The sequence below is a fragment of the Misgurnus anguillicaudatus genome, chromosome 12 (genome assembly GCF_027580225.2).
Source record: "Misgurnus anguillicaudatus chromosome 12, ASM2758022v2, whole genome shotgun sequence".
NCBI classification, from domain to species: Eukaryota; Metazoa; Chordata; class Actinopteri; order Cypriniformes; family Cobitidae; genus Misgurnus; species Misgurnus anguillicaudatus.
The window spans coordinates 27,367,701-27,392,792 of NC_073348.2; the positions used below are offsets into that span (position 1 = coordinate 27,367,701).

The 25,092-nt window shown below is 35.8% G+C and overlaps 1 protein-coding gene across 2 annotated transcripts in view; it reads left to right on the plus strand.

Moving 5' to 3' along the window:
• frem2a (FRAS1 related extracellular matrix 2a) overlaps window positions 1-25,092 on the plus strand; it is a 67,964-nt gene that overhangs the window by 37,077 nt on the left and 5,795 nt on the right. For both annotated transcript variants that reach the window (XM_073874260.1, XM_073874261.1), the window contains exons 7-17: window positions 10,376-10,525; window positions 12,610-12,819; window positions 13,001-13,198; window positions 14,841-15,005; window positions 15,662-15,844; window positions 16,146-16,276; window positions 18,480-18,638; window positions 19,165-19,468; window positions 19,657-19,788; window positions 20,649-20,980; window positions 24,693-24,885. In XM_073874260.1, coding sequence (XP_073730361.1) covers window positions 10,376-10,525; window positions 12,610-12,819; window positions 13,001-13,198; window positions 14,841-15,005; window positions 15,662-15,844; window positions 16,146-16,276; window positions 18,480-18,638; window positions 19,165-19,468; window positions 19,657-19,788; window positions 20,649-20,980; window positions 24,693-24,885 — 2,157 coding nt within the window. The remainder of the gene's footprint in view (window positions 1-10,375; window positions 10,526-12,609; window positions 12,820-13,000; window positions 13,199-14,840; window positions 15,006-15,661; window positions 15,845-16,145; window positions 16,277-18,479; window positions 18,639-19,164; window positions 19,469-19,656; window positions 19,789-20,648; window positions 20,981-24,692; window positions 24,886-25,092) is intronic.

Consider the following 25,092-nt stretch of genomic DNA (forward strand, 5'->3'; position numbering starts at 1 on the left):
TTTTGAGGAAAACATTCCAGGATTTTTCTAATTTTAATGGACTTTAATGGACCCCAACACTTATTAGTTTTAATGCAGTTTAAAATTGCAGTTTCAAAGGACTCTAAACGAACCCAAACGAGGCATAAGGGTCTTATCTAGTGAAACTATTGTCATTTTTGACAAATATGCACATTTAAACCACAACTTCTCGTCTATCTCCGGTCCTGTGATGCGCCAGCGCGACCTCCCGTAATTGTGTAATGAGGTCGAAAGGTCACATTTTACATATATGAAACACACATTTGCGGACCATTTTAAACAATAAACTGACACAAAGGCATTAATTAGTATCATTCGACATACAACAACGTTGGAACGGTCCTCTTTCTTTAAACTTGTAAACACTGGGGTGTAATTTCGCATACTATTGCGTGAGGTCACGCTAGCATGTCACAGGACCGGAGATAGACCAGAAGTTGTGGTTTAAAAGTGCATTTTTTTCTTGACAAAAATGATAATCGTTTAGCTAGATAAGACCCTTATGCCTCGTTTGAATCGTTTAGAGTCCTTTGAAACTGCAATTTTAAACTGCATTAAAACTGTTACGTGTTGGGGTCCATTAAAGTCCATTAAAATGAGAAAAATCCTGGAATGTTTTCCTTAAAAAACATAATTTCTTCATGACTGAACAAAGAAAGCCATCAACATTTTGGATGACATGGTGGTGAGTAAATTATCCAGATTTTTTTTTATGGACTAATCCTTTACTGCTTTGCCCCGTGTGAATGTACCGTTAGAGGCTAGCACACATGCTTTTGATATTGATTTGAGCTCAAATTGGGTACAGTACAGTTTGTGAGTCAATGGAGCAGCAATAATTTCCTCAAAATCTCCACAACAAACCATTTCTGATTTTCAGTTTTCCACTCATCGAGAGAAAACCTCAAACCAAAATAAAATACAGAATTTCCAGTGTACTTACTGTATATCACAAACATTTGGCTATACAGTTTGCATTATTGTTTTATACATTATACATTTCCCGTTTCTCAACACATCTCTTTAAATTTCATAACAAACTTTGGCTAAACACACAAACTTGGGTAGTATAGATGTGAGATTGGTGAGAGAAAACACTTGACAGTTTGGTACAGACTTTAGGCAAAAACTTGCTTCCCATGTCATGCTCCGCTTCTCCACACCACTTGGATACTCTTGACTTGGCCAACAAAAGTTTGGTTTCCCCTTATTTTTACAGATCAATTCTTTTCTTAAATTTTAAACAAAGTGTTAAAAAACCTGAAAATCTCTGCATCTCCTGCACATACAGCAGGCAACCAATAAACCCAGAATAAACGCAATGTAAATGGGCAACACTAAAATTCTGAGTCTGCACAGGAGTGTCTTTCTCCTCAGGCTTTAGGAGGATAAAGTTGAGTTATTCTTAAGTCTTCTTTCCTCAGAGCACGAGAATTAATTTCTTGGTGGAAAGCGGAAGGATTTTTGTTCTTTTATCTCTGTTTTTATGCCTCGTAAATGTTTGCAGTGGAAACTAGGTGCCGTTGGCCTATAGCCCACCTCGAAACTAAAAGCGTGAAATTGCGCTCGGGAAAAAGAAAGTGTGTCCTCATAATAATTTATACCCACATATATATATACAGTATTGTGGATTAGTAGTAATTCCCATCATGCCAGGATACAAGTCAAAGCTATATTTTTATAAAGGGTGTCACATTCTGTATATATGACAAATAGTGTTTCTTAATCCATAAGTAGTAGTCGATGTGTTCGTGTCAGGTTTTGCCTGAATTGTGTGGACTAAATGTCCCAATTTAGGATAGGGTACATACGGTATACAGTAAGGGACTGCTTAATGCGTGGTTTCTCTCATTGCTTTGTTTTGGCACGTCTTTATGATCTCTGTCTCTCTCTCTCTCTCTCTCTCTCTCTCTCTCTCTTTCACACACACACACACACACACACACACACACACACACACACACACACACACACACACAAACACACACACACACACACACACAAACAATAAACCCCAGGCTTCAGTACTAAAGTGAATCCTTTTGTCTATGGTACAATTTCCAGACGGTATTAGATTGTATCTCCATCTATCTGAGCCTCTTATCAGTCAACCACTAAAACATCTATGGGAAACATGCATGACAAAAAGTCAAGCCTTGAGCCATCAAATGAGGGCGTAAATTCAGGGCTTAACCTACTTGGGATTTTTTATGGATAACATGAAAGTGAGTCAAAGCCCCTAAAGGCTTTAAGTGCTATATTTTAAAAAAACATATATACCGTAAAGATACACGAATCTGTGGTTTTACGTATATGTTTACTTAATCCAGAACACGTGTTGTACAATATATGCTTGTTAATGCCTTGATTTAATAAAACCACAGTAAAACCACAATTACAAACAGATGAGAGCAAAGGTGGACACTACTTGAATATTTTAGTTACATTTTCCAAGCATCTGTGCTTTATTATAGTGTTTGTCTTTGGAAAAAAATTACTGTGTATTCCTTTTATATTGCATATTAAAATTGATTTAAAGGTGCAGTGTGTAAATTTTAGCAGCATCTAGTGTTGAGGTTGCAAACTGAGAAGCTACGGTAGCCGACACAGGACAAACATGTCATTGTTGGAGACAACTTGATAAAAAAGTTTGTTATCCGTTAAGAGCTTCTGAAGAAACATGGCACAAAATGGCGTCTTCAATGTAAGGGGACCTCGGTGTATGTAGATAAAATAACGGTTCATTATGAAAGATCTTTATACACCCCTGATAATATAGTTTTGTAAATTATTTTGCATTTCTGTCAAGAGATCCTTCTAAAAATTACACACTGCACCTTTAATACAAAATTACATAAAAATTGTGTACTTTTTACTTAAGTAAAAGTAAAAAAAATTACTAGAAGTTTAATATACTTAAATATTAAATATAAACCAAAAACTTGAAATTATGAAATGTAGTGGAGTAAAAATTACGATAATATGCTTTGAAATGTTTGTTTTCCAAACAAAAAACCTGATAAAATACGAACACCTGAAAATGTACTTCTATTTAGAAAGTAAAAATACTGTCCGCCTCTGGATGAGAGATACCTGCTTGCATGTTATTTGCATTTACTTCAGTAGTATAGCATTAGTAGCACTGATCTAATCTTAAAGTGGATTATTTTTGTGTTTTGTGAATTTTTATGCTTATTAGCGTCATGCAATTAGCTTTGCATTATGTTAACATTATGCAAATAGGATGCATTATGTTACTCAAACAAACTCTATTAGAACCAATTACGAGATGAGTCTCCTTTGGGCTTCGTGTAATGTAAGGAGTGCTGTTTTGCTGTTTCTGGCTGCCTGTGTGGAGTGTTAGGATAATGTTAGTTTACAAGGTTTGGGAGAGCTGGGAATATTAAAAATGCAATTCCGTTTTTTTATCCCCCTTATAGGTTTCATATCTTTCTCTATTGCACACACACTAACACTCATGTGCACACATGAAATATTGAACGTGTGGTCCTGGATCTGTTGCTTAAGTATGCCGTTTCATAAATTTCATTGCCAAGCAATGAAAAAGTGTTTTGTTGTAGCCCTAATGAACATTGGAGAGTGGATTTTTATAGTTGACTACAAAAATGGTGAGAGAAACCATTTCAACACAGTAAAACAAAACACTACTCTCAAAAGACAAGACACTGAAGAAAAGACTTTGATTTTGTGTGTGTTTGTGTGTGTGTGTTTGCACATAAACAGACAAAGGTTTAGCCCTCCGGGCAATGCAGGAATGATGGTATCTCACAATGCTGGAGAGAAGATCTCAGGAAGCAAGGAAAGGAAGGTCAAAGCTGCAGGCTCATAGTAATCCTGTAAAACTCAATTTTCTGTACAAAGTTTTATGCGAGAGGTGTGAGAGTTTGTCTGCGTGCTAAATTGAGGGATGGTGTGACAGTGCCTTTTAGTCTGAGAACAAATTTGTGATCGGCGAGTGAACTATAAATAAACAATAAATAAATTTAAAGCACGTCACTCGAGGGCTGTCAGAGAACATCTATGATGGAATACAACAGGAAGTTACTCTCTACTTTCTCTCACTAGAAACAAACATGGCCCGGGTGCCAAGCTCTGGATTGTTTGGCCGGCAGATTAAAACTGAAAATAAGTTATGGGTTATTTTTGACCTATACTGTAGTGCTAGCCAAGGTGATATGTCAGAACGCTGTCTTGTCTGCGTTGTTTGTATGACAGTTTAAGCTTTGGATGGAAGTGGAGCTGATGGGAAACAAACACGGTCTATGTGTTTGTTTGAAGTAAGCAAATCTACGGAGACACCTGTCTGTGGTTTGAAATGAATCCCTGACAGCGTGCGCTTCTTTCTGACAGATGTTCATTGTCGGAGAACGTGCCAATGTTTTTGTCGGGAGGTACTCAAATATTAGCATGAAACAAATTGGTACATAAACACCTGCTTTGTTATAAAACCTAGGTAGTTGCCTGTGGAGACTTAATTTTGGGCACATTTTCAGGCAGTTGTTGGAACTCATGTAAATTTCATATATATATATGGTTCAGTGACCATTATGATGCTGTTTATGAAGGTATGTCTATGTAGATAGTAAGTAGGGGCAGCCCAACAGTTTTCAATACAACATGCAATGAGCATTACATTCACGTAACATGCATATGTATGTCCATTAGTTTTCAAGGGTGTAGATATAAGATCGCAAAACCACTAGAGCATCAGACCTCCATGCTAAGCCGAAATGGTTTTTCATCATTCAGCACCATTAACGGCATCAGAGTCACAGCTGTCTGCAGAAATACCGTGTGCGGTTTTCTGTGTTGTGGTGTCATTATGGTGTGGAATGTACACACTGGTATTATTTATCTGTCAGTAATAAACCTGTGAGCGCAGACAGAACCCTAGGGCATGAAGAGCACCTATGCATTAGTAAACCACCTGTGTAGCAGACGAAAGCATTACTTCAGTTTAATGTTCAGATAGTAAACCAGTTATTTGAGTCATATATTAAGTATACTTCAAAAAAGTCACTTAAGGTTATCAATTAAAAGGAAATTTTTCATTTGCAAAGAGTGTTACAGTAATTGTTCTCTGTAAAACATTACTATTGTTTTATATAGCCAGATAAATATTTTATTGAACACAATTTTTTAGTATAAACTTATCAGATATTTTTGCTAAAATTGCTTAGAAAAAACAAAAATAGAAACAAATGTGACAATTGTTAAAGTGGATGCATTAAGGGTACACTGAAAAAAGTTGCTTCTTAAACTTAAAACTTAAACGTAACTTTAAAAAGTAAGGTTTTTTTTATTATAAAAATATTATTTGACAAAAAATTTTACATACCATCTTTTTTGAGTTTTACTAATATTTTTTTTAAGTTGAATTAACTCAAAATTTAGCAACTAACTTAGTTTTTAAGTACATATATTTTATAAAGAATATTCAGCAGGTGATCCACTAGGAAGTTTTAGGACATTGAATATTTTAAGATGACTCAGACTGTGGTGTGGGGACTGTAAACTGTGGCAGATTTATTCATCTAATCTGCTTCACATTCTCTGTCCTTCATCGTGTTACAAAGACTTGTCTATAATTTATATGAAGATCCAACAGTTGTTTTTATTATGGAGCTGTAAATATAAAACGTAGGTGAAATAATCTACATTTGGGTACATTTGATGTTTAAATTCATATTAAAAATCTTCAATAATATTGGCAAGTCCCTTGGCAGTTTTTCACATAGTTGAGCTCATTTCTGAGACTCTAATAGAGACATTTGTGAGATTTTTAATGTATTTTTCTCATGAGAAATATCTGAGACACAGGATACTAACATGCTAATTTTTACTAATTATTGAGATATTAAAGAGATCATCTGTGATTTTTCTTATGGGTCTTACTATGGTAAATGGTGGCCATGGGGACATATCACGGAAATTTGACTTTTTCATGTTTAAGTGCTATAATTGGGTCCCCAGTGCTTCTATCAACCTAGAAAATATAAATAAATAGCTCATTGAAATTTGGCTCCCCTTGTGATGTCAGAAGGGGATAAAACCGCCCATTATTCTGCACTTTCCAACTACGGCACTGAGATTTAGTGCAGAGTTCAACTCATTTCCATTTAAAAAGACACCCAAAAACGTCACATTTTTGCTTACACCTTAAAAAATGGTAATTTCAGCATGCTAAAACTTCACATATGTACTCTGGGGACACCAAAGACGTATTTTACATTTTAAAAAAGGCTTGTGAAATGTACCCTTTAAATCTGTATTTAGATGAGGACATTTTAAGAAATGAAAATGAAGATTCTGAACAAAACACACAGGGTTATGTAATCAGTTACAGTAATTTCTAATCTTTAAAAATAGCTCGAGCCTCTTTATAAAGGAGACAACTGTCTACATACAGCAGAAATCAGACTGCTTGACTGTGTTTGTTCCTACTTAGTTTGTTAAAGCTGTTTCATGAAACTGTCAAAACTCTGCAAACCCATCTGCACCCTCTGCTACCAACAAACACACCAGCGAGTTCAAACATGATTTTTCCAAAACCGGAGAACACACAGACTTTTATCCATAACCCAAAGCTTTAAACAACACTGCCAGTCACTGTCATGAAAGAAGGCTTCTAGAAATAGAAATGACATGCTGAGGTTTTGATTTGAACAGGACACTTCAAAGTAGTCACAAATATTTGCCAAAAACATTTTGAAAAAAACTCAAGCTATTTTCATAATTATATTTTGAATCTGACCGTGTAGTTGATTGTTATTTGTCTGTCTTCCTGGAACTGCTTTTGAACACCAGGTGTCTGTATTGATACAGACCTGCTAAGTTTATATCCCAAAATAAGTGAATGTTTATCAAAAATCAGCTTATTATAAAAACCTGTTTTTATGCATTCACATGAAAGTGAACTTTACATGGCATTTGGAGATTAGTCAGGTTTCTTGCAGGCAATGATGTCACCGCCTGTAGTCCGCCTAGTTATTCAAAAAGCCGTCTGAAAATCATGTCAAAAGCTATATTGTATCTCTTTTCATGTCTGCAGAACCTGTAAATGTAACATGAGTTTTTTTAATTTTGCAGTTTATTTTGCAGATTTTTATTCGTTACTTTAAGCTATTTTCCCTTTGTGATTTTTTTTACAAACGGAGACGTGCACATAAACAAAACCGTTAGAAAGACGCAGCCACATTTTTTACGATTGCTGCATGGGTAAGAAGGAGGCAAGCGGAGCGGTTTTAGCCGCGAAATGTGAACTGTCCATAAGGCGTTGCCTGCAATGCAAAATCGGGGTAATGGGCAGAAATCTACCTGTGCCGATTGGGATATGATTTAGTTACCTTTCCTTGAAAGAATGTTCACGTTTCGTGTCTTTTCCGCGCTTAAATACATTATGTTTGAACAGTGTTGGGGTTAACGACAAGTAAACATGCATTACGTAATAATATTACTTTTCTGAAGTAACGAGTAAAGTAACGCATTACTTTTTAAATGTACACATTAATATTTGAGTTACTTTTTCAAAAAAGTAATGCAAGTTCCTTTTTTAGTTTAATTAATTCTACTACTAATTATAATTTAATTAGTTTAACATAATTCGAAAAAATTATCTACTGAATTAAACTAAACGTAGTCACATTATGCACTCTATGCGTACACGCAATACGTACACAATGCAGAACTTTTCAGTCATAAAAACACCTGCAAGGCCTGAAAGAGATCAAGCCTCATAGACAAAAAAGTAACTAAAAAGTAACGTAAGCATTACTTTCCATAAAAAGTAACTAAGTAACGCAATTAGTTTCTTTTTTGGGAGTAACTTAATATTGTAATGCATTACTTTTTAAAGTAACTTTCCCCAACACTGTGTTTGAATGTAGATGCGCGACAAGCGTGCTCAAATAGAGAGCGTCATGGTCGCAATGCGCATGCAGTGCTACACATTCATGTCCAGGCATGTCAGAACTGCAGCTAGTTAAAAATACTTCAACTTTTCAAAATGCAACGTTGGAAAGTGCATGGAAAATCGCATCGTGTGGCTTCCATTGAAAAAAAAAACAATTAAAAACATACGCTGGCCGCAAATGCCTTTGTGTACACACCCCCTTAAACTGTGCATGTAAAAAAACTCAATTGTAAAGTTTGGCTAATTGTATTTTCCTAAATACTCCTTGCATCTTGTGACATTAAATCTTGTGCATGTTTAGTCTCTCTGGTAAGATCCAGATGTTGTCTCTGATGTGCTTTTTAAATGAATTATACCACATTAGCCCTACTGAATATGGTAATGCTTGAATGATTTAGTGTCATTTACATATGTTGCTTCTTCTGTGATAAAATCTGAATTAAATGGGTATGCTTAATGCCTGCTTATGAAAGCGGTGCTTTACCCTTAAATTTTACTTATTGCACTAAATATTTCACTGTAGTCATTTCTTCGTTATTTTTAAGCTTTTGAAGCTTATTTGTAGTAGTCTTTAATAGTATTAAAATGAAATTTATAGAAAGTTTTTTTGCCATTTTTATTGACCCAATTATCAATAGACATTGATTCGACGAGTTGGGATCGATCGCACATTTTCCATATGAGAACCACAGCTCTATATCTTAAAGCAAGTGCATTAACTACTAAGCAACATTCACATTCATGCCTTTAGCAGATGCTTTTATCCAAAGCGACTTACAATGCCTTACATTTTTTACAATACATTTTTCTCAGTATGTGAGTTGGCTGGGACTTATGACCTGTTGTGCTGCTAATGCAATGCTCCACCAATTGAGCTTAAAGGAATATTCCATTTTCTTAAAAGAAAAATCCAGATAATTTACTCACCACCATGTCATCCAAAATGTTGATGTCTTTCTTTGTTCAGTCGAGAAGAAATTATGTTTTTTGAGGAAAACATTGCAGGATTTTTCTCATTTTAATGGACTTTAATAGAGCCCAACATTTAATACTTAACTCAACACTTAACAGTTTTTTCAACGGAGTTTCAAAAGACTATAAACGATCCCAAACGAGGCATAAGGGTCTTATCTAGCTAAACGATTGTCATTTTTGACAAGAAAAATAAAAAATATCCACTTTTAAACCACAACTTCTCGTCTAGATCCGGTCGTGATGTGCCAGTGTGACCCCACGCAATACGTCATGACGTCAAGAGGTCACAGAGGACGAATGCGAAACTCCGCCCCAGTGTTTACAAGTGCGTTGAAAGAGGACTGTTCCTACGTTGTATGTCAACTGATACTAATTAATGTATTTGTGTCAGTTTATTGTTTACAATGGTCCGCAAATTTGCATTTTATATATGTAACACGTGACCTCCCTACGTCACTACGCATTTACGTTAGGTCGCGCTGGACCGGACCTAGACGAAAAGTTGTGGTTTAAAAGAGCATTTTTTTTCTTGTCAAAAATGACAATCGTTTAGCTAGATAAGACACTTATGCCTCGTTTGGGATCGTTTATAGTCCTTTGAAACTCTGTTGAAAAAAACTGTTAAGTGTTGAGTTAATTATTAAATGTTGGGCTCTATTAAAGTCCATTAAAATGAGAAAAATCCTGCAATGTTTTCCTCAAAAAACATAATTTCTTCTCGACTGAACAAAGAAAGACATCAACATTTTGGATGACATGGTGGTGAGTAAATTATCTGGATTTTTCTTTTAAGAAAATTGAATATTCCTTTAAGGAACACTGCATATGGCCATAATTCACAATAAAACATTATGATTTAAATGTAGATAGATAGATATATCTATATAGATATTGATAGATCGATAGAGGTACAATGGTATGCATATCTTTACTGCTTCTGTATGTGAATCCTTTTAAATGAAACACTACAGTCTGGCTTTTTATGTATTGGGAGCGTGATCCAAACAAAAAGGTTACAGGCATTTTTTTGTAAGTGATTTCCTGTAGAGATATGTAAGATGACAAACCTCTCGCAGGGACCTCTGCTCCCAGACACCGCGGGTGAGAAACCTGGATTTAAGGTGTCCCTTTGTTGTCATGGAAACCGTTGTGCAGATCAATTTAAGTGATGCTGGTGTTCAGGTGGCTGAAGCTGGTGGTTATTAAATACTGAATTTAGATACACTTTTACTACTGGGTAAAATTTGATTTACTAGGAGACTTACACAAGGGAATTTCTAAAACATTATTATTACAAACATCGTAACAAGATCATCTCTGGTTCCCACAAAACACAGTAGGTTCAGACTTCCAGTTATACACCAATTTTATATCTGTAGGCAACTAAACACATTTATTTGGGTTTTTATATTTATTTTTTATTTGTTTGGTTCTTTTCCCCCGAAGCTCCTGTGTTTTACTTTGGCAATCAGGAGTATCATGTCGACGAGAGCGGCGGTCACATTGAGGTGCGTGTGTGGAGAACAGGGACGGATCTCTCAAAAACAGCTACGGTCACTGTGAGATCCCGTAAAACAGTTCCTGTATCTGCAGAAGGTGAGAGGCCTCATCAGCTTTTCCAAAAATTCAATGTCTTATATATAGCATATCAAAAGAAACAGCCAGTATAACAGTTTACTTGAAGGGGTGTTCATAAGACTGACATGACACCTTCATAATCATGACATGTGCTATTAACATAAAGGAGATTTTATGCATGTTTATGACAACTGTCATTAAGTGTCATTCATTAATTTATGTAATTTTTAATACAAAGATGACATTGTTTGAAATGTCTTTGTTATGACAACTTAACATTATCCAATACATCATCATGACAACACTTTTTACCAGTGATACAAATTGAATTTGTTATTAAAATGTCATTAAGTGTAAATACTCTTTCATATAGTTTTATAACAGCATCATGAATATTTTTCTTGACCTCAGCTACAGTGGTACAAATATAATTTGCTATTAAAATGTAATTAAGTGTTAATACTCTGTCAAATAGTTTTAAAACATCTAGAATATTTTTTTAACCTCATCTACAGTGGTACAAATATATTTTGTCATTAAAATGTCATTAAGTGTTAATACTCTGTCATATAGTTTTATAACAGCGTCATGAATATTTTTCTTGACCTCAGCTACAGTGGTACAAATATAATTTGCTATTAAAATGTAATTAGGTGTTAATACTCTGTCAAATAGTTTTAAAACATCTAGAATATTTTTTAAACCTCATCTACAGTGGTACAAATATATTTTGTCATTAAAATGTCATTAAGTGTTAATGCTCTGTCATATAGTTTTATAACAGCATCATGAATATTTTTCTTGACCTCAGCTACAGTGGTACAAATATATTTTGTCATTAAAATGTCATTAAGTGTTAATACTCTTTCATATAGCTTTATAACAGCATCATGAATATTTTTCTTGACCTCAATAACAGTGGTACAAATATAATTTATCATTAAAATGTCATTAAGTGTTAATACTCTGTCAAATAGTTTTATAACAACGTCATAAATATTCTTAATAATGTTTTTTTAATGTTCCTCCATGTGTTTAATAATATTATTCATTAATAATATTGATAATAATTCAAATTGATAAAATAATATTTTATTGCATTTGGAGACCGATTCATCTAAAATTAAATGAAAACTGTACAATAATGGGTTAAGCCATGCAGCGTTGGGTCTATATCGCTGCAAAGTTAATTACATTAAAATTCAATTGATTAAATGTTTTGTTTGTTTTCTCTTCTATGTGAGAAAATGTCAGAACCCTCTGTGTGAGTAAGAACAAGTTTTGTTAGTTGTCAGTTTTTTATGTATTGTACACATACATAAAGTTAAGTATAATATTTTGACATGTCTGTTGCATTTTGTTAAGTATTTAAAATTATTTGATATATATTAGCACTTAATGACATTTAAATGACAGTTTAATGTAATGTTAACCCATAAAGCTAGGTCGTTTCTTAAGTTTAATAAGTATTCTGCTATGTCATGTTTATGACAGATTTATGACAAGTTATGATGTATTGGTTTATGTCAAGTTGTCATAACCAAGACAATTTAAACAATGTCATCTTTGCATTAAAAATGACATAATTGAACATATGACAGTTGTCATAAATGTGCATAAAAACTCCTTCATATTCATGGCACATGTCATGTCAAGATTATGAAGGTGTCATGTCAGTCTTAAGTAAAGTGATACCAAACTGCCTTTTTTGATCAAAATATAACAGACAAACTTTACAAATACTCGCGCGAATCATGCAATATGTACAAACGTGTATGATATGGTCTCTTTAATGCTTTGTGAGTGCCATCTGTTTAGTTCTGTCTCTGCAACCCAGTCTATTTTTCCTACTTCTGATTAATTCTTTTTTGCTCAATGCTGATATGTGGCATCAAAAGCACTGCTCGGAGCACAGCTTAAACAAAAAATATATATACAAAATATCTCTCTCTGTTTATCCAAGTATTCTGAACAGTCAGCCCAAACTGCGCTGTAAGCTACCATACAGGAACATTAGTGTCTCGGAGCAAGGATTATATATCTTGCACTTTGTCTTTAAATCTAGCATGAGCTTAACCTGTCTCTGTGTTGTCTTCTGCCAGCGGGGTCGGATTATGTGGGAATTAGCAGAAACTTGGACTTTGCACCAGGAGTGGACGTGCAGACGGTTCGGGTCACCATCCTGGATGATCTTGGCCAGCCGGTTCTAGAAGGGACAGAGAGATTCGAGCTTGTACTCCGGATGCCCTCAAACGGAGTTCTGGGAGAGCCGGCGAAAGCCACAATCTTTATTAATGATTCAGTTTCAGACTGTGAGTGTTTATAATCAAAGATGGGTTTTTAAAAATTCAAATTGTCTGAATTACTGGTACTGTTCATTTTTTTGTTTATTATTGTCTGACTGTTTTACTCATATAACATGAAGGACCCACGTATTACTTATTACTATAAAGTTATTTGAGTGTCTATCTTTCGTATATTTTTTCTCTTCAGTGCCGAAGGTGGAGTTCAAACAAGCTGTCATAACTGCAGAGGAGAGTGAAGGTCAAATCTCAGTAGTGATTCACCGCAGCGGCGACATTAGACACAAGTCCACTGTACGCTGCTACACGCGGCAGGGCTCAGCACAGGTGGCGTCTGACTTTGATGAGAGACCCAACACTGACACCTCCATCATTACTTTCCTGCCTGGTAAACAAACCCTACAGACTTTTGAGCGATGGAAAAAACTACACAGAGGAAAAGTTTATGAATCATTTATTATTATTAATCTGGATTAATCACAATGAGGCGGGTTCCAGGACAGGGCTTATCCTAGTCCTAGACTTTAATTTAAAAACACCTTGTATTGACATATCTTAACATATATCAGTGCAATTGTCTTGTCTCAAGATCCGAACCAGTATCGTTTTTTGTAAGGTATTTTTGTAAAAACCACGTACATGTGCTAAAATACCTAAAGATGTAGTACTGAATTAATCTAAACCCTGTCCGAGAAACTGCCCCAATATGTTTTTCATTATCTAATACAGTAGTATTATTAGTGGGTGATTCTCACGAAAACTTGGTTTTAAAAATGTCAAGCATGAAAATGTAAAAATTGCTTAAATTTACTTTTTTCCCCACCAGACATTGAAAAACAAAGTCTGGAGTAAATGGGAACATTAATTTAAAAACTTTTACTTATCATTTAACACTTTTTGTAACATAATTTAAAAAATTAGTCCTGAAAAATCTCATTACCGCAACAGTCAGAAAACATCAACACTGACATGTTTTCAAAATGACATGACAAACCTGAAAGAACATAATTTGGAGATTCTGCACATGCATTTAAAATCAAAGTATTATGCTTCTATTAATTAAATTAACATTTAATAAGCATCTGTTGCGGTAATGATAATCAAAAGGTCGTGTAAGCATTCTGACAAGACAATATTTCAAATTAACTGTAAAAAAACGATCTTACCTGGTAGCCATCTTGAAGTAACTGGTCCATGTGCTTGGTCACTCAAAATCAAACTTTATTAAAATTTTGTATGTGTGCTTAAACTGTTCTCAAAAAGTGTTGCGGAGGATGAGAACATCAGGCATGGACACATCATTTTCCTAATTTTTCTTCATTATTATTATACATGAATATTCAGTAAATATTTTTTCTGTCATCTAAAGTAGTCTAGCAAAACATCCATTTATTTTTTTCTTAATATTTTTGTGTTAATTTGATTAAATTACAACATAACGCATGTTCAAACACAGCCGGACACATTGCGGTAATGAGAATTTCAGCAGAAAATGAGATAAAATTTCCAATTATAAATTCTTATGTTGAAATCACACATTGTGCAAGGACGAACACAGTATTGTGTTAATTCTGATGCTTTTTAATGTTACTATATTACACATTTTAAAGCTAAAATCATTAGTGCCGTGGTGTTTCAATGGTTTCGTGAGAATCACCCAGGTGTTAATACAGATTCAAATCACATATCTTGAAAACCTATATATACAAGATGATTGTAAAGATATAGTATATATTTTTAATTTTAATTTATAAATATAAGGTATATTTGACTTTTTTCTTACATTCATCTCAAATTTATCGAATATATATTTTCTTTATTGTAATCTGCTGTATTCGAATTGTTCAGTTTTGGTATGAAGACAGGTGCTTTAGGGGTAGTGGGTGATATTTGGGGATCTCATACATTTCAAGTGGATTCTTGTGATCATATCAAAGTGACTTTAGTTGTGTATGCATGCTTTATTTGTAAAACAATAAAGGAATGGAGCAAAGTTAAGTGGGATTTTTTTTGTCTCTTTTGGTCTTCAGGTGAGGCTGACAAACCATGTGTGTTAAAACTGGTGGATGATCTGATTTATGAGGAAGAAGAGGAACTGCGCCTAGTTCTGGGCAGTGCAAAGAGCGACTCGCCGTACGGGGCATCCATAGGCATTCAAAATGAGACGCTCATCAAGATCAAAGACAGCTCTGACAGTAAGGCGGCAACAGAGACATTGGTCATCAAAGTGCTTTGAATTCTTAATAGACTTAAGATGAATCGTAAAATTAAAGGAAAACACCACCGTTTTCAATATTTTACTAGGTTCTTACCTCAGATGAATTAATACATACCTATCTTTTTTCAATGCGTGCACTTTTAATTTTTGTACAGCGCCTCGTGAATGTGTTAGCATTTAGCCTAGCCCCATTCATTCCTTAGGATCCAAACAGGAATGAATTTAGAAGCCACCAAACACTTCCATGTTTTCCCTATTTGAAGACTGTTACATGAGTAGTTACACGAGTAAGTATGGTGGCACAAAACAAAACTTTTGTTTGGAGCCATAGGAATGAATGGGACTAGGCTAAATGCTAACACATTTAAGAAGCGCTGTACAAAGATTAAAAGTGCACGCATTGAATAAAGAAGGGTATGTATTAATTCATCTAAGTTGAGGAAAGAACATAGTAAAATATTGAAAAAACGGTGGTGTTTTCCTTTAATACCTCACACGTTAAAATCTCCATAATTGGTTAAAGTTTCATTAAACTGTGATGTTGTCTTTTTTGGCTGAGACAACAAAAGCTAAAGATCTAAGAGATAAACTTCCTTCATTTTTATTCTCGTACCCTTCATCTTTCAATCTCAGAGCCCATCATCAAGTTTGCCGAGACCAAGTTCAGCGTCAGCGAACCGAAAGAGTCCGGGCAGGTGACGCTGGTGAAAATTCCCATCCGCCGGACAGGAGACGCTTCGAGAGTATCCCTGGTCAGGGTTCACACCAAGGACGGCTCGGCTGTATCCGGAGAAGACTACCATCCCATCTCTCAGGGTGAGGAATCCACAGAGATCCGTGCATAACTCACATCGATAGACCCCGTCATTTGCATTTTGAATATGCCGCATCTAATTATCTTTTGTAGATTGGCAGGTGTTTTATAGCACCGCTTTCAAACAGCTACCTCGTGCATGCATTTTCCAGTTAAATCAGGTTATATAGAGTTCAGGATGCAAATGACATGTGCAATCAAGTGTGGAAGCATTTAGGATGAGTGGAGGAGTGCGATACTTCACGAGGGTGTTTATCTTTTCGGGAGTGCGTGTAATCAGCTGTTTTGTGTGTGTGCGTGCAGACGTCGAGTTTAAAGCGGGTGAGATCGAACACGTAGTGGAGGTGGAGGTCCTGTTTGATGGTGTTAAAGAGATGAGAGAAGCTTTCACGGTTCACCTGAAACCAGACGAGAACATGATTGCTGAAACACAGGTGAGAAATGTTCTCAATGTTCGGTTGGATACATTCAGTTTACAAAACAGACTCTAAAATTAGATTTTTTTATAGTTCACTTAAATATGAAAATTCTTTCATCATATTCTCATCCTCCTGTCATCCCAAATTTTCTTGAATTAAATACAAACAAATAATTTTGTATTAAAATGCTGTCATGTTATCTTCTTATATAGGGCTTAGAATAGCAAAATCACATGTATCCATTATTAAAGTAATCCAAAACATTCCACTGGGTGTCAGCCTCTTATGTTTGGTTCAGTAATTTCACTTTAATGCCAATGAAAATGTTATTAGTCAGTAATTAAAATGTCTTTAACGCTGAAATATAACTGCATATGCGCCTACAGGAGAATGTAGTATGTATCCCAGGAGCTGCTTTGCATTTTGTCACAATCCGGGTTCCCACGGGTCCTTGAAATCCTTGAAAGTTTGTGAATCTGGTGGAAATAATTCAAGGTCCTGGGAAGTTTTTGAAAAAATACACACATAGATACAAGTCATTGAAAGTGCTTGAATCATTTTATGCAAGACGTTTTCTGGAAAAAAATCCATCTTATTCCCTGTGTAGAAATTTCTAGCCTTTTATGCACAAATGCTAAACTGTTTGCTTTAAATGCTTATATCTTCTGTATGCGAAAGTTGATTCATACCAAAATGCTTTTTTGCATAGTTGTGTTTGACACAAGAAAACGTCTCTGGTTACGTATGTAACTGTTGTTCCCTGAGATGGGAACGAGACGCTGCTTCTTCCTTGCCATACTTCCTGCGTCCCTGTAATATTTCAGATAGCGATATACTTCCTGGCTCCCGCGTCACCCTGTCTTTGTTGTTAAGCCTCACCATTGGTTGAATTTTATATACACTTTCAAACCCACTTACCCCTGGAAGCGTCCCCAAAGTGTCACCGCAGTGACGCAGCGCGAGTTCCCTCGAAAGGATACTGTAACAATGTATCTTAAAAGGTAACAAAATGTAACCTTGCTCTCACTTGAAATGTGTCCCCACATTTAGTCCTTGAATTTGAGGGTATTGGACCTGGAAAGTCCTTGAAAGGTCCTTGAATTTGAAGTTAACTAAGGTGTGGCAACACTGCACAATGAGCATGCGTTAACCGTATGTACACGTACGAGTCAAATAAACTATACTTTGCAAGGTGGTGTGTTTGTACTACGCGTGCACATAAAAAACTATATTTGACTATACTCCGGGGTTTAGTGTTACAAATTTGACTTTAGTCATTTGATTGGTATTTCAAATATTTGACTGTATTTCGCTGCAAAACACTCTAAGTGCATTGCAAGCTTTATTGGCAAAAACCTCCAAAAATCTACTTCTATGGACAAAACATAGTAAATAGTTGCAAAATCACTAAATATGCCACTAGAAACGTCGCCAATGATGAAAGTCAGAATATAAAAATGAAGAAATGTGATCCATCTTCCCAGCACTTAGAGGACTTTGCTGAAAAATCGGCAGATTCTGCAAACAAACTTATATTTCTGAATGGCCTCAGGCTGGGATTAAGCAGATTTGAAGCAAAGGTATTTGATTAACATATAATATGTGCCGAGAGCATTTGTGTAATATCTCATTTTATTATCTCATTTTTGATGGAGGTGGCGTTTAGCGACTTTTGCATCTAAGCTCTTCAGTGAAACAAAACGTTTGTGAGAGAAAACAATTAATATTTTGACCCTTTTAGCTTTTAATACATCATGTATCCATTAAAACTTACAGATCAGTTTTGTAAGTTATATGGCGGCACATCAATGGCATTGAATCCTAAATATTCATGATGATGAGAAATGCATTTGACAAGAGATGCAAGAACCAATGATTGAACAATAAAATTAGCATTATCAGCATGCCAATAGCTAAATAAGCTCAACATATTGTGTCCTCTCACAAGCGTATCAGTTAGCTTCAGGAGACATTTATTAACCCACCATTTGGAGTCATTTGGATTGCTTAATGGTGGATGTATGTGGTTTTGGAGCTTCACCGTATTGGTTTAGATATAAGATGGCTTTTTAATTTAAATTATTTGTGTTCAACCAAACAAAGAAAGTCATTTGGGATGAAGGATCAGTAATTTATGAGAGTACTTTCATATTTAGGTAAACCATTTCTTTAAACATTTTATTTTAGATAAAGATATTTGTGAATTTTGTATTGGCAGATGACTAAAGTCATAGTGTACATTGAGGAGGGTAACAGTATAGCTGATGTCACGTTCCCCTCATTGCCTCACGTTGTGTCTCTGCTGCACTATGATGATGTTCGTAAAACCAAAGAGAATTCTCAACCACCCGCCGGCTACCCCGTCATCTGTGTTACGGTAGGTTTGTCATTATTTTTATTTAACATCTATGCAGATGCCTTTATCCAATGCAACTTAAAGTTCAATCTATACATTTTGTATTAGCATGTGTGTTTCCTGGGATCAAACCCATGACATTTGTCATCAATTGGGATACATTTTTAGGCTGTTCAGCCCATGAATAGCACTCATGTACCATGCAACTGAATTTACATTTTTTGATTCAGAATTTCATGTAACTTAATGATAATTATAGGTTAGCATTTATAAAGTTCTCAAAGGAAACTTGAAGTACATGTGAATGTAGAAGATTGCAATTACTGTTATTCTTATACAATCTTAAAGGTTAAAATACTTTGTAATAAAGACCTCAGAGCATTTCCTAAATCAAAGCATCATTATGAAACAGTAAATTTTTTTCTTATAAATCCTCCATGACATTTCTTTGTACGCCACCATGATTTGATTTTCCCCACACCGTTGTGTTTGACACACAGTACCATATTATTAAACATTTTTTAAACAACTTTTTCCTCTTTCCCAGGCATGCAACCCCAAATATCCCGACTACGACAAAACTGGTTCCATCTGCGTAAGCGAACACATCAACAACACCTTGACCCGTTACCGATGGCTCATCAGCGCCCCCAGTGGTCCAGATGGTGTCACCAGCCCAATGAAAGAGGTTGATTTCGACACCTACTTTACCTCCTCCAAAATAATCACCTTAGACTCCATTTATTTCCAAGCGGGCTCAAGAGTGCAGTGCGCGGCCCGAGCTGTGAATTCGAACGGGGATGAGGGACTTGAACTCGGCAGTCCCATTGTGACTATTAGTAAGGAAGAAGGTGAGCCTCAAACCATCAAATTACGAGGGATCATATAAAAATGCTTTGCTTTGTATCACAGCACCAAAGAACATTATGCTCTTCCGTTGCTGCTGGTTATAATATAGCACTTGCAATGTGGAATTAGGCTACCGGTAGGTGGTAATACGCTTGAAGTGATGTTTCATGTCTTTGATGTTTCCGAGCAGGGATGTGCCAGCCACGTAAATTGGGCACAGTGGGTGCTGAGCCCTTTTCTGCCAAACTGCGTTACACGGGCGCCGAAGACCCCGGATATGCCAATCTCATCAAGCTTACTGTCACCATGCCCCATATAGACGGTGAGACAATCATTTCCCTTCGGGCTGACAGACTGTTGGCTTAGTCTGGACCCTCCAGAAATATATCCCCTGGGAAAAAAACTACTGTTGTTGATTTGCTGTCAGTTTCAAATGTGAATGATGCATAAACACGAATAAGTGTCATGTCACGAATTTGCAAACCAAATCCATCAACAAGTTTTCTCCCTATGACAAAACTCTTGTGAAAGAAAGGTCCAAATGTCATATTGAGGTATTTTGGAATCACAACACGTCAGAAATCTAGGCCATATGCAAATGTTTGACCAGATACAGGTATGTTAATATTGTCGCCCTGCACATCAAAGCCACTTGTAATGTCAGTGCCTTGACACCCTGAATAAAAGTGCATTTAAAGAAACAGATCACCTAAAAATGAAAAAAAAAATCATAGTTTATGTCATTCTAAAGTATTGTTTATACGCGACGCATCCACATGAGCGCGTTGGTGCACACGGCAAAAAAGACGTTAACGCAGAGTGGGCGGTCGTCCGTGTTGGGTGCGCATGACCTCTATTCGCATCCGAAAATGACTGACGTAACTCTTTGATCGAATCATACAAAACAATGCATATACTATTTATCTGACACTTAAAGCAAAAGTATGTAAACTTTGCCATTTAAAAGACGAATTCTTTTACACGTGATTGAGAATTATTGGCTTATATTTGTATTGAATGTACCACTGAATGTGGAATAGAATACAAACTTTTAAATATTAAATATATTAAAACTAAACACTTTAAACTTTAGCTTACAATTTTATTCTGTTTTGTAATACTGCATACAAATGTGAAAATATTAACTGTCATTGTTTTGTATACATTTTGTTATCTCACCAGGCATGCTCCCTGTCGTCTCCACACGCGCTTTATCCAATTTCGAGCTGACGCTCAGTCCCGACGGCACTCGGGTGGGAAACCACAAATGCTCCAATCTGCTGGACTTCAACGAGGTCTCGACGCGGCACGGCTTCCTGACCGATGCCACACAAAACATCGAGACCGCCGGAGATACTCTGCCGTATCAGTACAGCGTGGCTCTTAGGGGCCAGAGCACGTTGCGCTACTACAGGAACCTGAATTTGGAGGCTTGTCTGTGGGAGTTTGTGAGTTATTATGACATGTCTGAACTCCTCACAGACTGCGGGGGAAGCATCGGAACAGATGGGCAGGTGGGGCGCCACACAGTTTCGAGAAACCTCTGAATTCTGATGATGGTGTATAAAATGCATCTGTTCTTGCCTTAGAGCTAAAACACTGGGCATGAAAGGAATCCTAGATTTAAGCAGACAATAGACATTTAGGTTCCTCCATCCGTAAACACCTGCAGATGTTTATAGTACTGTAATTTTAGTACAGATCTGGTTAAACTGTTAAGTCAGCATTCAGCAAGTTAATGGTATCCTATTTTTTTAGATGCCCAAAGTTGCTTAAAGGATTAGTCAATTTTCTTTGAAAAACAAACAAACAGATAATTTACTCACCACCATGTCATCCAAAATGTTGATGTCTTTCTTTGTTCAGTAATTAAGAAATTATGTTTTTTCAGGAAAACATTCCAGGATTTTTCTCATTTTAATGGAATTTAATGGACACCAACACTTAACAGTTTTAATGCAGTTTAAATTGCAGTTTCAAAGGACTCTAAACAATCTCAAATGAGGCATAAGGGTCTTATCTAGCGAAACGATTGTCATTTTTGACAAAAAATATGCACTTTTAAACCACAACTTCTCGTCCATCTCCGGGTCCTGTGACGCGCCAGCGCGACCTCACGTAATTGTGTAATGCCGTGGAAAGGTCATGTGTTACATATATGAAACGCACATTTGTGGACCATTTTAAACAATAAACTGACACAAAGACATTAATTAGTATCATTTCATGAACAACAACGTCAGAACGGTCCTCTTTCTCCACACTTGTAAACACTGGGGCGTAGTTTCGCATTCGTCATCCGTGACCTCTTGACGTGATGACGTATTATGTGAGGTTTGCGCTGTCGCTTCACAGGACCGGAGATAGAAGAGAAGTTGTGTTTTAAAAGTGCATATTTTTTATTTTTCTTGTCAAAAATGACAATTGTTTAGCTAGATAAGACCCTTATACCTCGTTTGAGATCGTTTAGAGTCCTTTAAAACTGCAATTTTAAACTGCATTAAAACTGTTACGTGTTGGTGTCCATTAAAGTTCATAAAAATGAGAAAAATCCTGGAACGTTTTCCTCAAAAAACATAATTTCTTCTCGACTAAACGAAGAAAGACATCAACATTTTGGATGACATGGTGGTGAGTAAATGATCTGTATTTTTTTTTTTAAAGAAAATTTACTAATCCTTTAAAGGGATAGTTTACAAAAAAATTAAAATTCTGTCATCATTCACTCACTCTCATGTTGTTCTAAACCTGTATGAGGTTTTGGTTTTTTTGATGAACAAAAAAGATGATGTTTTGATAAATGATGGTAAGTACACAGTTTACGGTACCCATTGAATTCCATCGTATTTGTTACTATGGAAGTCAATGGTTACTCCAGCTGTGTCAGAGTTGTATAATAAGAGAGTTACAAAACGCTTTGATCTTGCCGCCGCGCGGTCACGTGATTCATGTAACGTTCTACAGTTCCAAACCAAGCAGGGCTGTCAATCTGTTTGCATAGATTTTCAGCTATTTTAGGTAAATATTAGCTTGTAATGTGAATTGATTACTATACTTACTATGTATGTTTATAACGTTTTTTTTTTTACTAGGGAGTGATGGAAATACATTAAATCAGTTAATAAAGATAAACAGTTAATGGTGACCCAAAGATAACTGTGGTTATCTATACCAACTACAGCAACACTGTTTATCTTTTATTTTTGTAGCAAAAATATGGCTATATAAATGGCTATCAATCTGCTAAAAACATAATTCCTACACTTTTACTGTATTAAAATCACAAAAAAGATCGGCAACGCGGTTATTTGTAACAGTGAAACATAACAGAAACACACTAAATTAATATTTAATTGTATTTATAGTACACATTAAATCTTAATATAATTATACACCATTTATCGAAGATACATCACTCGTGTTACTCGTAATATATAAAAAAACATAAGTATAAAGTAGATGGCCACCAGTAATAAAATATTAAACCATTAAATCTATATTATTCACACATTATACACAACTCATTAAAACATAAAAATTTTACTAGTTATTATTAACGATAATCATTACCTACAGCAGAGTTCATAAAATATCAATGTTGACTATATTCATAAAATGTCTGAAAATGTAAAGAGAAACGGTAATTTCATCGATTTACCAGCAGGTGCCATTGAATTGAATGGGCTTTAGTGCTGCGTTTGTAACTATGCGTCAATCCATGACACGCTGTTACTTCCGCATTCCATTCTTACAACGGGCGTCTATGTGAGTGTCGTAACTCTCTTATTATACGACTCTGAGCTGTGTGCTTACCATCATTTCTCAAAATATCTTCTTTTGTGTTCATCAGAATAAAAAAATTCATACAGATTTAAAACAACACAAGGATAAGCAAATGATAAAATTATAACACCAGATGCGAATCAATCGCGCTATTCGCACTTTAACATTTTGAGTCAACACGCTTCATTCTCGCGTGAAATTCGCGTCATTTTGATTTTTCGACTTGCGCAATTTACATGAATTACACGTTACGTGCGCCAAATGCCTAAAAGGCTTAATTCGCACGAATCACGTCATTCGCGTTGCAAGATGTCTATCGCATCTTTGCATGGACTTTAGATGTAAGTCACTCACGCTTAACGCTTCATTCGCGTCTGGTGTGAAGGCACCATAAGACGCTCAAAACCTTCCCGAATGCCGACCATAGTCTTGGTGTGTACCGAGCTTAAAGGACTGTTCACACTATGGACCGTAACAAAAATATAATAAAAATATACAGAAAAGCGAAGTTCGCACCACAACTATAACAATACAGATACAGGGAACGGTATAGTTGGAATCACTTTCGGAGCATTTTTTTCCCCGATAAACTATTGACTGCCAAATATAATCGAATTTACATTAAAACAACGTTATCATTATATAGTTATTATTGTCATAGTTAATATTATCATTAAAGTGTGACCAGCTTCTAACTCTGGCTTTGATTTGCTATGAACAAGTTTCTTTATTCAGAATTTAGTACTTTTTAGTCTATTATAATCCTTGACACTAAGTGGCAGTCATTACTCTCTTTACTGTGGTCAATAAAGGAGAGGATTGACTTTGCCATAACCCACTGGGTTAATTCAAAATCTTAGCTCTTTATTTAATAGCTTTCCCTCGATCAAAACCTCTGAATGATTTTCAGTGCTATTACCAAAATTGTTCTTAAACCTGTTTCCTCTAACTAAAGACATGGGTTTAAAATCACTTTATGTGATGGACAAGCTCAAACCCCGCTAAAGATATTGAACAGATGAAGTATATGAAAGGCCTGACTTCTCTCTCCCTACAGATTTGCGAACGGATTTTTCTCATCTTGATTAAACTTCGTCCGACAGGTGTTCGGAACGGCCTCATTAGAGAGGAGCACATTTTTATCGCCTCCTATTTTGATTATAATTGACTATGTAAATCAGCAAATGTTTTACTCAATCAAAAAAGATTATGCTTTGGGACGGCTAAAAAACTAAACGTGATTATTGATGAACTTTGCTTTGACAAATAATCAATAGCTGGCAATAGCTGATTTACAGCAACTTGTAGTGGAGCATATTGGTTATTTATATACCTGATTATTCATCTTTGAAATTTACATTTATTCATTAAGCAGACGCTACATTCAAAGTGACTCACGAATGAGAGAGCGTTTAACATGATCATTATTGTTTGTCTTAACAGGTGCTCAACCTGGTGCAGTCGTACGTGACCCTGCGAGTTCCTCTCTATGTCTCATATGTGTTTCATTCGCCTGTGGGCGCTGGAGGCTGGCAACACTTTGACCTGCATTCTGAACTGCGGCTCACCTTCGTATACGACACTGCCATCTTGTGGAAAGATGGTGTCGGCAGCCCTCCGCAGGCAGAACTACAGGGTAAGTCTGAAGTAATGCTCCAACCTTGCACTGTACCACCATCATATACAACATTTATTTTATTATTTCCTTTCCTGAAAAGGTGTACAGTGATCCCAGAAAGTGTTTTTGTAGCTCAATTGGTAAAGCATTGTGTTAGCAACACAAAGGTCATGGGTTTGATATATATTGTAAGTTGTTTGGATAAAAGCATCTACCATATGCAAT